The sequence below is a fragment of the Xyrauchen texanus genome, chromosome 22 (assembly GCF_025860055.1).
Source record: "Xyrauchen texanus isolate HMW12.3.18 chromosome 22, RBS_HiC_50CHRs, whole genome shotgun sequence".
Lineage (NCBI taxonomy): Eukaryota > Metazoa > Chordata > Actinopteri > Cypriniformes > Catostomidae > Xyrauchen > Xyrauchen texanus.
Genome location: NC_068297.1, coordinates 12,911,086 through 12,924,811, shown reverse-complemented (window position 1 = coordinate 12,924,811; position 13,726 = coordinate 12,911,086). Strand labels below are relative to the sequence as shown.

The 13,726-nt window shown below is 37.0% G+C and overlaps 1 protein-coding gene across 2 annotated transcripts in view; it reads left to right on the top strand.

Moving 5' to 3' along the window:
- Positions 1-4,902: 4,902 nt before the first annotated feature.
- Positions 4,903-13,726, top strand: part of LOC127662830 (heat shock 70 kDa protein 12A-like) — a 53,794-nt gene continuing 44,970 nt past the window's right edge. The window contains exon 1 of one of the 2 annotated variants that reach the window (XM_052154192.1): positions 4,903-5,108. In XM_052154192.1, the coding sequence (XP_052010152.1) occupies positions 5,063-5,108 (46 nt within the window). In that variant the 5' untranslated portion in view covers positions 4,903-5,062. Of the gene's footprint in view, positions 5,109-5,542; positions 5,632-13,726 lie in introns of those variants that run through there. The other variant, XM_052154193.1, reaches the window with a different exon arrangement.

Here is a 13,726-nt window from a genome sequence, read left to right as displayed (position 1 = left end):
TTATTTATTTATAAGAGTACTCTAATAACCACCTGCGGTTATATAATAAAATATAATAGAAACATAATAACACAACATAATACGTATTCAGAAAGTTTTCAATAGAAATTCTTACAAATTGTAACGCAGTTCTTACAAATTGATAGTGTTTTAGTTTAGGCCTTATTGTGAAATAAAATTGCAGTACATGGGCAAAATCAAAGTGAGATTCGCAGATGAATAGGTCAAAACATGATTTCAACAAACATTGGCAACAGAACATCTGCCAACAGAAGTACCATTTATGTTGGCATGTAGCCTATGAAATTGACAGATTAAGTATTTTTATACTAAAACACTCTTAAGATTTTGCCTTAATGTCCGATCTGTTTAAGTCACTCTGAGCCCATTAAAGAGAGTTCACGGACAGGTCGCAGGGCATTGCCCGACCCACTCAGCGACGCTCTGCTACCTGGACCCCAGAGAGATCTGTGTTGAATTATTCGATTCTTTTTTTCCTTGCAAGGTGCCATGACTGCCATCTGGCAAATGCATAAGTAAGCTCAAAACATTGACCTTCGCTTATCCGTATGCATTTCCCTCCTGATAAAATAAGAGACAAAAAAAGTGTTATTTAAACCTGCCATCTGCACGAGGAGAGTTGGGGACACAAAAGCAGAAAGCGCTAAAATATGTACAGAAGCTACTACAGGCTGGAATAGTACAATTCAGTATTCAAACATCTCTATATGCGTAAGGATCCCCATCGTTTAAATGTGTTTTATAGACCATAAACATTTTAAGACATTTTATTAAAAGCGATTCACAATTATTATTTTTGGACATTGGCTTTAGTCCTATAGATATTTGGGAAAGAATATGAGTAAATTATTTTTGGCTTGGCAAAAAAAAAAAAATAATAAAAAAAACGGAAGAAAACATGAGCCTATAAAACAAGATCAAATCTGTTTCCGATGTCAGCATTTCGGTAGCCTATTGTTTTCACAAGAATGTGAAGAATTGTATAACTCCGTTTCAGGCCTGCTTTTAGGCCCCTTCGAATTGGTCAAAATGCTACAGCATAGGTATAGGTATATAGAATTGATCGAGAACAGCATTAATAGCAAAAAAACGTTTGCACTACAGTGTGTTGTGATGGCTTCTATTTAAACCTCTCTGCGCGCAATAGAGGCATTATCACCAGATACAACCAGCCAATCATTGAAAGAGAACTTTGTTGCAAAAGCGGTTGTGCCCAACCAGTCCTCGATGATTAGGCCTACACCATTTTTATTTTTAGCTGAATAATTATTTAATAATTCATCACTTAATAATATTTTCATTTGGTTGTCCTATGCAACTTAAAATTCCTTCATATAATCTTCCATAAGTTCCTTAATAAAAAAGGAAGTTCTTTTATAAAGAATGCATTCAAGATTTTTCAATTGTTAGAATTGCAAATCAGAGTGTACAGTATAAAGTGTATACTTTGTATTTCAGTGTGTACTTGCAGAACTAAAAATGTCCGAAGTGCTATAACAGTTTAGACACTGTGTATGAACACTTCCCCCTTGTGGACTTGAGGGCGTGTTGTCCCAACGTCAGGGCTTTGATTTTTTAATTTTTTTTAAGAAACCTATACCATCATATCAATTTAACATTCTACATATAGAGCATATTATTCATAATTGACTCACATATCCTTTGGAACATGTATAGCCTACTTAGAACAGTTGTAAAAACACTGCCAAAGGTGAAAACAACAGTCATTATTAAAAAAAAATACATACAATTATTTAGTATTCTACTAAACTTAGGAACTGTTTCCTAAACTGCTTGGTTCGTCTTTCCCTTTTGACTAAGACTGACATATTTACATGTGGCATAATTGATTAAAAACCCATTCAAGACTTTGGTGTGGGACAGCATATCTGTCCATTTGATCGAATTTTCACATTAAGAAATATATATATATATATATATATATATATATATATATATATATATATATATATATATATATATATATATATATATATATATATATATTTTTTTTTTTTTTTTTTTTTTTTTTTGTGGCTTATTCACATATTACTCTAATAGCCTGAGCAAACATCTGCACAATGGCCTGCACAAACAGTTTATTGTAAAATTAATAAATTTCAACGTTTTATTTATTATGTAACAAATTATGGATGTGTAGGCAGATATCAGATATTGATTCCTGAGTACTTCCTGACTGTTTATATGGAGAGTGTATTTAAGTGGCTGTAAGAGGTAAAAATCATCATAGGGCCAATTAAATTACAAGGTAAATATAAACCAGTAATTTTCATAAACCAATGTTTTCAGCATGGACGGATTATGACTTGCAAAAGCCCTGGGGCCAATTATCTCCAAGGGCCCTAGGGTGACATAATTCTTAAGTTGATTTTGTTTTTAGTTTTTATAAAGTAATGGCCAATTGCTGTGTGTAAAAATCCCAGGAGAGCAGTAGTTACAGAAATACTCAAACCAGCCTGTCTGGCACCAACAAACATGACACGGTTCAAATCACGGAGATCACATTTTTTTCCCCATTTTGATGGTTGATTTGAACATTAACCAAAGCTTCTGACCCATATCTGTGTGATTTTATACATTGCACTGTTGCCACACGATTGGCCGATTAGATAATTGCATGGATGATTGTTGGTGCCAGATGGGCTGGTTTGAGTATTTCTGTAACTGCTGATCTCCTGGAATTTTCAAACAAAACAATCTCTAAAATTTACTCCAAATGGTGCCAAAAACAAAAAACATCCAGTGAGCGGCAGTTCTGAAGACGGAAACACCTTTTTGATGAGAGAGGTCAACAGAGAATGGCCAAACTGGTTTGAACTGACAAAGTCTACAGTAACTCAGATAACTGCTCTGTACATTTGTGGTGAGAAGAATAGTATTTCAGAATGCTATTCTGCGATGTGGGTTGGCACTGTTGGTGGTAACTTTGGGGACCTACACAATATTAGGTAGGTGGTTTTAATGTTGTGGCTGATTAGTGTATGTGCCCATGTAAAAATTATGTGTATGAGGTTATATATTGGGGTTGTTTTTGATATTTTGCAGCTGCATCTGTTTTGGAGTAAAGTTGGATGATAAAGCCTAGTTGGCAAAAAAAAAATAATAATAATAATAATAAGTAGGGTATGACTTTAAACTGGCTGGTTTTCATAGAGGGTCTTGTGGGTCAAATACAGACTGACCACTAGATGGGGTATATGCCCTTTTTATAAGTCAGCAATGCCACACAAGGTGACCAATACTGTTCATTGTCTTCCTCTAATTGCCATTTGATATCCACTTAAGTTTAAGATGTGTCCACTTGCAAATAGCAAATTGCAAGACTATGCATATTTTAGATATAGGCTAAAATGCAACATATAATGCTGAATCCAACTTTTACTGTCATTGACGGAAAGTAACCTGTTCATAAGTGTAACATGAAATGTTAATGCATGTTATCTAAAAGACTGCTTGAGTTTGCTCAGCAAGTGCCCACAGCAGATGCATATGTTCTGTGATTTATATGATGTCACTGACATCACTTGTGATCTTCACACTGATGGGTTGTGATCACACCCATATACTGCTGGACTTAGGCCAGGAGGATCCATACCATCTGAGATTCTGCTATCCAGCTGTGATTATGCAGTGTTTCCCTGTTCTTCCTCCAGTGATGTTGATCATATTGAATTTCAGCATGTGCAATATCAAATCTATGGAAGATGCACATTGAAATATATATATATATTAGGGCTGTCAATCGATTACGATTATTATTATTAATAGCATTTAATCGCATATGCAAATATATGCTGAGAAAGCCCTCATATAACAATAATTCAATATATAATGTTGAAATAATTATACATAGTTATCGTTAAATATTTAAAAATGATATACATATACAATATATAAAATATTCAGATAATAAAAATGCATTAGATTCTTGTAGCAGAAGAGCTCATCATTAATAAGACAATATAAAAGCAGCTTTAGAATACAATGTATTGTTTACTACCATATTATTGATCATAAGTCAATCATTGGCACACAGTTCACGTCAATCCATTACACAAGTGAATTTGTCAATCAGTTCGAGATTTATTATGAGGGCTTGTTTGAGGACCCGAAAATGTACACCTGCGTCAGACATGCTTGTGTAGCATCTCAAGGTCACTGTGTCAAGTTAAATATAGTTTAATATTTTAAACACATCTTGAGATCACTTAGTTCTGAATTGCGCTCCATCGAGTGTTTTGAACGCAAGAACGTAATGCATGTTTGTGTTGTGCTGCTGCTGCATGGTTGTTTTCTTCACCGTATAAACTCTGCATTACCACACAGCTGAAGTTTCACTTACTGCCCTCTAGGGTAAACAGGTGGTACTACAAGCTTGCGTTTCTCATTTATTTTGTATAAAATTAATCGCACTGAATTATCGCGTTAAATCGTCACATATATATATATATTCTCAGCATATATTTGCATATGCGATTAAATGTGATTAATCGCGATTAAATAATCGGGACACCTTGTAATTAATTCGATCATTTTTTTTAGCGCTTGACAGCCCTAATATACATAATATATGCCGTCTCATTTGTTAGACAGACAGATAGAGAGATAGATAGTGTTTTAATCTTTCTTTTTTTTAGTTCCCATGGGCCTGTGTTTGCTCTATTACTGTATTCATTAGTATGGGCTCTAGCACATGGAGTCGAGCTGCAGGGCGGGGCGGGATGGTGAGCCGACAGAGAACAGGCGGAAAGTCTGGATCGGTACACTTCCTTTTTCCAGATGTCAGCCAGTCTAAAGAAACCTTTGAAAACAAAACTACTTCATTTTTAAATGCCTTTTAAAGCGTTTAGTCTAAACAAATCTTGGGCGCGAAGTGAATAAGTGAGAAACAGGGCGACGGGACGGGGGAGGAGGCACCCGCTTGAAGAGAAGTTAAGAGCTTTCTGTAAATAGGCCCTAAGCAAATGGTCCTCGCAGAACTTTTTGGGGAAATTTAAAGGAATAAGAAAACTTGAAGAATATGATGATGACTGAGAAAGAGCTGGAGATTGACAACATCATAACAGGTAAGAGAAATGCCTATGTAATGAAACATAAGTTTGTGTAACTTTAACATTTTGATCAAGAGGGGTGATTCCGTTATCAACGCCCACAGTTTCAGATCCATTCTGCTATTATAACTGTAAGCGTTATTACTGGTGTTTCACAAACCACTTTAAGACATCTCAACTCGCAGCTCTATTTTTACAATCTTAAGAATTGTATGGGCCATAGCCTATTTTGTGACATATTCCTAGAATGCAGTGCACATCACTGCAAGCTGCATTCAGCTGTACCGCAGTGTTCCATCAGCGCAGGCACATTATAAACACAATTTTTAAGGGATTTTCTTTTATCCGTGCACGACTCTTTAACGCAATATAATGCGTAAAAATGCACTAGACTTTAAAAGCGCACTGTGGGCTTGGGGTGATCGAGATAGTAGCGGTGCAGAGTTTGGTCACGTGGTTGCGCTCCTGGGAGCTTTGAGTCAATGCAGCAGAAGTCTGCACGCTCCATTATCTTCATCCCAGGTGAAGCCAGAACGAGGTAGGGCTCCTCAAGCACCGACCCAGACACGCCGTAGGACTTATTCATTAAATATGTTTGTGCTATGATTAATACGGAATAATCGCACTGCGGTGAAATTTACTAACTCGACTGTCTATAGCTCGAGATCAAAACAGCATTTTCTACAGTTGCACTGATGAATATTGGCCATATGAGGCTTGTTTCAAGGTTTGGCATGTTTTGACAGTTCTGCGCAGTGGAAGCTTTACGAGCACGTGAGCTGCTGGGGTCTGTCCTTTAGGAAGGACGCTGGATTGTCTGACTGCTGATGTGATGTAATGTGATATAAGAGAGTCGCCTCCCTGACACAGCATGAGCATCTGTGTTAATCTGTGAAGATGTCTTCCCAAAGGCGTTTTATCAGTAGACATCACCAAGGTGATATTTGTAGAGATTCGCGACATCTTTTCAACATTGCCGTATTTTTCTTCAGCCTGCCAAAGTGCGTCCTGATCGAAAATCACAGAATACGTGTTCCTGTAAAGAGCCGTTCATGCACGAAGTCGTTGTTTGAGTCCGTCCTTGATGCTTTTCTATCGTTTCCCGATGTTTTAACCGTTGCACCAAAAACGTGTTCTGTGTGAACGGCTCCTGTCACTCTAATCTAAACTTGTTAATAAAATCAGGATGTTGCGTGTTGATGTTGCGGATATGACACTTGGGCGCTAATTGCATAAGAAATTTGCATAAGAATATTGAACTTGCTTCATAGTGGTTTTGGTGCTTTGGAAATTTGTTAATCGCTTTTACAAATAACACCTTTGTGTTCTGTGGAGGTGAGTGTGAGTGTATGTCTGTCTATGTGTGGCCCTGCGATGGACTGGCGACCTGTCCAGGGTGTCCCCCGCCTTTCGCCCAATGTTAGCTGGGATAGGCTCCAGCCCCCCGCGACCCTGTACACAGGATAAGCGGTTGACGATGGATGGATGGCTGGACCTTTGTGTTCTTAAACCGTCAACTCGCCCACGCATACTTTAAGATTTCCATCGCCTATGTTTGGTCAGGAGGATGCCAATCGCATGGTAAAAAACTCATGCCCTCCAGCACATTCCCACGGTGGCACTTCGGGCCTCCAGTATAAAGGAGCCATTGTTAGTGTCAGGGGGAAAAGGCCTCAGGTAGCGCATGTAAAGATGAGAAGTGTAGACCCACAAAGAGTTTATGAGATGTAGAGTCGTGCAGTTGCATGTGGAGGCACTATGTAAACAAATATGGCTTTCAGACTTCTGTTTTCTGACTTTAGATGCATTTTCACTCCCTGAAACTTTTGTGGTTTGATTCTGTCTTACAAACAGTGAGTGCTCAAATTATCGGAAATTCCACAGTGTTTAAAATGAAAAGTATTGCTCGATTCAGGTATTGTTTAAGTGTAACTTAAACCAGGTCTGATCTATCAATCTAAGTTTGAAAGTTTTACTAGTATCTCTAAAGAAAATTTGCCATTTTTTTTTCTAGGTCTACCTCCTTAAACCTTTCCCTCTTTCTCTTTTTGATGGCTTGCTTGTTATCTCTATGGGACAGCGATAAAAACAGCTAATATTATTACATTGCTGTTTCCTTTTAAGTGGAGCTAAATGGGATTTTGCATCTTTAGTTTAAAAACAAAACATGCACTATTATGGTGTATTTGCATCGGTGTTAAGCCTAAACCTTTGTTATGAAGTCCATCAAATGTAATGGAGTTTTTAACTATGAGCATTGTCTCCAGGCAAGCATGCATCTGGAGTGATGCAGTGATGTTGCTGGGCTGGCTGGTGCAGTTTAAGTTGAACAGGCAGATGCACGTGGTCCGGACAGGACTGCTTAGTCAGCATGCAAGGGATAGGGGATATTCATGCTTGTCTGCTGAATGTGATACAGATAGCTGATGCAATGCCCACTATCAGGGTGTGGTCTTGAGACATAATGTGGTTGCACATCTGTTTAAAGAACCTCAGCTGAGACATATGACTGAACAGTCAATACAGCGATGATTCTGCTATTTAGAAAATAGGTAACCAAAGAAATAAATGCTTATAAACACATTAACTATGAAATTATCATAATATAGATAGATAGATAGATAGATAGATAGATAGATAGATAGATAGATATTGTAAATTTAAGGATGTGTGTGTTGAAATGAGGAAAATGTACACCTATGCATTTGGCACCCTTCTGGAGAGAAAAAAATCAGACTGTACATGCATAAGCTTGTTTACTGGTCTTAGCTGATTGAAACTGGTCTGCCAGCCTGGGCAAGCATGTGCTCACTTGATTTAGCAGGGCAGACACTTTTATCTAGTGACTTACGATGCATTTAAGATAAAAATTGTATCAGTATGTGTGTACTCTTAGAATCAAACCCATGGCCTTAGCGTTGCGGATGCCAAAGAATTCTGTTGATTGTGTTTTCTGCGTTCCATGTGTTATATTCTATGGAAGTAAATTTCAAGTCACAAAATCTAAGTCTAAGCAATAAAGTCTTGCTTGCAGTCTAGGAGATGCTCAACTGGCAGGGGGTGTCTGGGCCTGGGTGTGTGTTTGGACAGGTAGGACAACAGGGTGATATAATTTAAAGCAGAGCGATTAGTGTCTCCGTTTGAGGTCAGTTCAAGGTCTTTTTGCTTCACACATACACGCTCCCTATGGAAAATTTAATTTGATGAGTGCTGTCTATGGTCATCATCTCTGTAGGTAAGACTCACTCTCCGTCTCTGTTTCACTATTCTGTTGTCTCCTAATATAGAAAGTAATACAATCAGAGCTAGCATCAAGTTTTGATCTTCACAATCTATAAAGATTCTTGGACTTTAGTCTAGGGCTGTGTTTAAATATATGGCATACTAGCCTATATTGTACACACTTTGCAAATCTTTATGTATGCAAGGGATATTGTTTTACATACTGTACTAAGTATGCAGTAAGTAGTACACTAGTTATTATTCCATAGAGCACAACAGTGCCTGCCCACCTTTCAGCCTTCTTAGGTACGAAAGTATTTTTCCTATAAAATTTTCCCATAGGGATTTAATAAAATCCTTCATAAAAGAGCCAAAACCAATGGTGCTCGATGGTGAATCGCATCAAGCGAATACATATTTGTAAATTGGACAAGATTTTGTACTTAACGTCTTTCATTAGGGCATGAATTGCAATTCCATGAAACACTGTGAATGATGTGATCGAATTAAAAACGATAGAAAAATATAAAACAATGTATTTAAGTACAAGTACTACAAGTATAGGAACTACAAGTATAGGAACAATATAATTAGATTTTATTGCAAAATATAAAAATTAGGGCTGTCAATCGATATTTTTTTTAAATCTAATTAATTACATGGTGTCCAGATTAATTAATCACATATACAAATATTTGCCGAGAAAGCCCCTCATGTAACAATAACTCAATTTATAATGATGGAATAATTATACATAGTTATCTTTAAATATTAAAAAAATTATATATACGTGTATGTGGCGTGGGGGCGTGGTCTTTTATAACAAACAAACGTCTTTTATAAAGCAAACAAAAACTAGTTAAAATAGAGGTACGTACAAACAAACAAAATGTTCCCCAAAATACTGCAGCGTGGACACATTCCCAAAAAAGGTGAGGGGCAGATTCATCTACAGCATTAGAGAAGGAGCAAAGTGGATCTATTTCAGGGAGCATGTTTCTTAAATAAAGATTGACTGGGTAAAAACAGTTTAAAGGACACCTCCTTAACCTTGTTGGTAATTAAATATTTGTGAGGTAAAGACCATACGACCTGCGTCAGACATGCTTGTGTCATGTCTCGGGTGTGTTGCCTCATAAAAGTAAAATGTTTAGGTCACTGTGTCATGTTAAATATAGTTTAATACTCAATCTTTAAACACATCTTGAAATCCCTTAGTTCGCATTTGCGCTCCTTCAAGTGTTTTGAATGCAAGAACGTAACGCTTGTTTGTGTTGTGTGTCCGCTAAAAGGTCGTTAATGTTTTGTTCACTGTAATAAACTGTTGCTCACACAGCTGAAATTTCACTTACTGCCCTCTGGAGTAAACAGGTGGTTCTACAAGCTTGAATTTCTCAGGAATTTCTCAGGAAAGCATTGCGATTAAATACGTAAAAATGTTTACGTATTTTTTCAAATATGTACAAGTCGTTCGATAATGATGGGAGACCAACTCGGTTGCGTCATTTACAGTACATCATGGGAGATGGTGGTCACTGCAGAGCATGTTTGGCACGCTTTGTTGTGATTCTCTGATTGGATTTATCTCTTCAGGATTATTGGTGTTGCAACATGATTACACGGGATGTCGGCATGTTGTTTCCCAGAGTTTCAGTAACCTAGAACAGTACTCTTTTACATCGGCTCCAGTGTTTTTACCTTCCTTTGTGGCGCGACCAGAAGCATGTTGCATTGCATCAGCATCATGGGAGACCCGGGTTCGGATCTCGCCTTAAAATCAGGAAGTAATCACATTCGCTTTATCAGTGACGAACATGATTCAGCAGTTACATTTTTACTTTACTGATGGTTTGGTTTAAGTTTGAGGTTTGGGTTGGGGGGTACAGTTTATAAAATATGCATTTCTCTTCACTGTAATTAAACCCAGAAAATGGAGATTGCACATGCCCATATGCCCAATGACAGTTACCACATTGGCCACTGGGTGCAGAGCTGGACCGGTAATCTGGCATACCTGGCATTCTCCCGGTGGGCCGACGCACTTTGGGGCCGATCAGAGGCAAACTGGCCATCGGGAGAACTAAGCGGGCCAGTGGGTCGGCCACAAAACGGGCCGAATGTGCCGCGATAAGCTAAGTTGTTGCTGCCGCGCAATGCAGAACAAACCATAAAACGTTTCTGAGATATGCAGAAAAGGACAGCCACTCAACAATTTTTGGGTCAGTTGCTATTTAAAATCCCAGGCCGATATCTCTTCCCAGTCCAGCCCTCACTGGGGTAGTGTTCCAAATTTTGGTAAGCACTGACTGATTTTAGCTAATGAAAAGTCAACCCACTGTTTCCGATTTCACTGTGAGATCAGTCTGAGTGTCATAGGAAAATAATAAGTTGAAATAAGTGGAAATAATGCGGACTGATGGATTCAACAGAAGCTTATACCATTGATTAATAACCTCGGAGCTCACGGTAGGTCTGTCTTTAAAGCTTTTATTATCATTAAACATCTACTTCCCTATGGAGAAAATTTACGTTATTTTTACTTCTGGTATCATACTTTGGTGCTCTATTACATGCATTGCCATGTTTTGGATTAATATTTAGGCTTAAACCACAAACTGTTGCCTGGATATATGTTGGTTTATAAAGTCTTGAAATCAATACTCTTATATCAGGTATCTATCTCTGAATGTATCTTCATTTAAGAGTGTGTAACTCTTACTCTGTATGTTAAAATACTGAGTGGCTGTCTGTATTTGCGGTGTTTGTGGCAGGATTACTTGCAAATGGAAAGCTGTCTTTTTCTGGTAATTTGAAAAACATGCTGTGAATGATGTAGATGTTTGGAAGCCTGCTAAAACACTCAAAAGCCAGAAAATTCCTGCATTCCTATAGTATGTCATGGTATATGTATTAGATGCGGTTGCCACAGTTCCCAAAGGGAAGGATAGAGAAGCTATGTAAAGGGGGAGCAGGCACTTTTAGTGTCAACAGACCATCCATGTGATAATGACAATATTGCTCCTTTGGGGTGTTGCATTTTAAAACCCCATCTCTACTGAAAATAAATCTCTTTGTCACTCTTTAGCTCTTTCTGTACAATATGTGTCTTCCAAGCAGACTCCACCCAGCACATATGTTCTAATGCTGTACATCTGTGATATACAGCTCAATATTTTATAATGTGCATCTAGGTATTTCCATCATGAATTTGCCATCAGTTCAGTTTAGCATTTTTAAAGAATGATTTTTGAAACTGTTGCTATATTGTAGGCATTCATTTATGGATGTACCCAGTGGTCGATTTGTAAAACAATTACAAGGGGGAGGTGGTGTCAAACTTTTTTGTTGGTGGAGGGTGGTGGCCAAGGTGTTAAATATAAGAAATCTTGTACAAATCTAGTTTAAAACTCTTGTGTCAAGTTCTTAGAAATATAATCTTTGAGTTCAATTTGGTTTCATACATTTTTGAAAAACCTGTATAGCATTTACTACAAAATTGTAACATTAAAAATGTCATTTTGTGTAAACAAAGTATTATAAAACTTTCTTTGCACCTTGAATACAATACATCAGAGTATAAACAACTTCCTCATTAATTAAAATAAAAAGTTTAAAAAGAAAGGTTTTAGGTACAAAATATATTTTTTTAATTTATATATATTTTTGAGTCAAAAATATCAAGAAGTTTTCTCAGTGTTACACCACATGACCTGAACAAAATGTACCTTTTTTTTTTACTTCATGCTCAGTTTTGAGGTTCTCAATGTGTCTGCTCTGTTTTATGGTCATTATAAACAACAAAATAGCTACCTACATGTTGGGTACACCACATGATTTTGATTTAGATTTTTTTAAAGAAATTTCCGTAAAATATGATTCTGTACAACTCATGCCAACATTTATTTTTCAAGAATTTCAGCTTTTAATGAGCTGAGATGTTTCAGGACACCACAGTTTTTATGTCCCAGGAAAAAAATATTAATATGACTTAAAACTCAGAAATGGAAAATATGCTAATCATAGAAAAGGTGTTTAGTTTTTTGGTGAATTGCAATTTTAATTTAATAGATCTGGATAAAATATGAGCATCACGTCATTAACCCATACATGGACATAAAATGCACCTGTTACCCTTATTGTATTTTTATGATTAATTTATGAAAGAGGTTTGCTCTAGATTGTCCGCTCAGTGTCACTGAGTATCATTGAAGATTAAACAGTGCTGCAAAATGTTGTTCTACACACAAAAACGATTTATGGTCGAAACCCTGAATTTTTTTTTAGTTAAACGCATGAATCTAATTCTGATCGGCTAATCGCCATTATTTAAAGGATGTTATTTATCAAACGTAGAAAATGTAATATTTTACTTGCATAATTAGTTCTAAGTAATACATGACAAAATGAATTTATAGGGGATGGTAAGGGGGATAGTGGTTTTGCAAGGAGGATGTTTTTGTTATTTCTTGCGATAAGGGGAATGGCATCTCCTCGCATCAACTCAAGCCCTGATGTACCACAGAAATAAACAGTGCAGTGTACATTATTGTTTCTGTTCTCTGTATATTATCTGTTTAGTTATGTGTGTGTGTGTTTATGGTGAAAAGACTTTATATTTTTTATACTAGACCTGCGTGAGCAAATTTGGATTGTAACAATCACCTGACTTGGTTCTTACTCAAATCTTAAAAACTACTCATGGAGTTACTTCTGTAGGTCTGTCATCCACTGTGCTGGTGGTTCACATTGCTTTGGAGAATACTTGAATAATTTCACATGTGTTAAATAATTCAGATGCACATTTCTGTACTATCAAGTGCTTAGAGAGATGGTCTGGCGTGCCCACCATAGTTTCATACTCGTAGAGACTAATGCATCTTCAGTCTGAGATCTGATGTTCAAAAATGAAAAAGCTATCATTACTTTTTCACCCACATGATGTTCCAGACTTATATGACATTCTTTCTTCTGTGGAAAAATAAAATGTTATGCAGACTATTAGCCTCAGACACCATTCACTTTCCATGCATCTTTTTTCCATACTGTGAAAGAAAATAGTGGTTGAGGCGTCCATTCTGCCTTACAGCTTACAGCTTATTTTTGTTCCACGGAAGAAAGTTATAAGGGAACAACATGAAGTCACTGAGTGTTATTTACAAATTTTAGCTGTCTCAGACACCCTTACAAAAGTGAAAGCTTGGTATAATTTTTGTAGATCTGAAAGTGATAAAACTCATTCACATGCTGTCAGGAAGTCTTGATAAGTTATAGTGTATTCCCTGTGGGCTAGGCTGTACTATGTAAGGATACTGACCCCACCAGTGTGGAGAGAAATGCCAATAGTCAATCAAGCTGTGTCTGTCCAATAATCTCAGTTGGCAATGGGGTAGATGCATACACAGTTGAAGTCA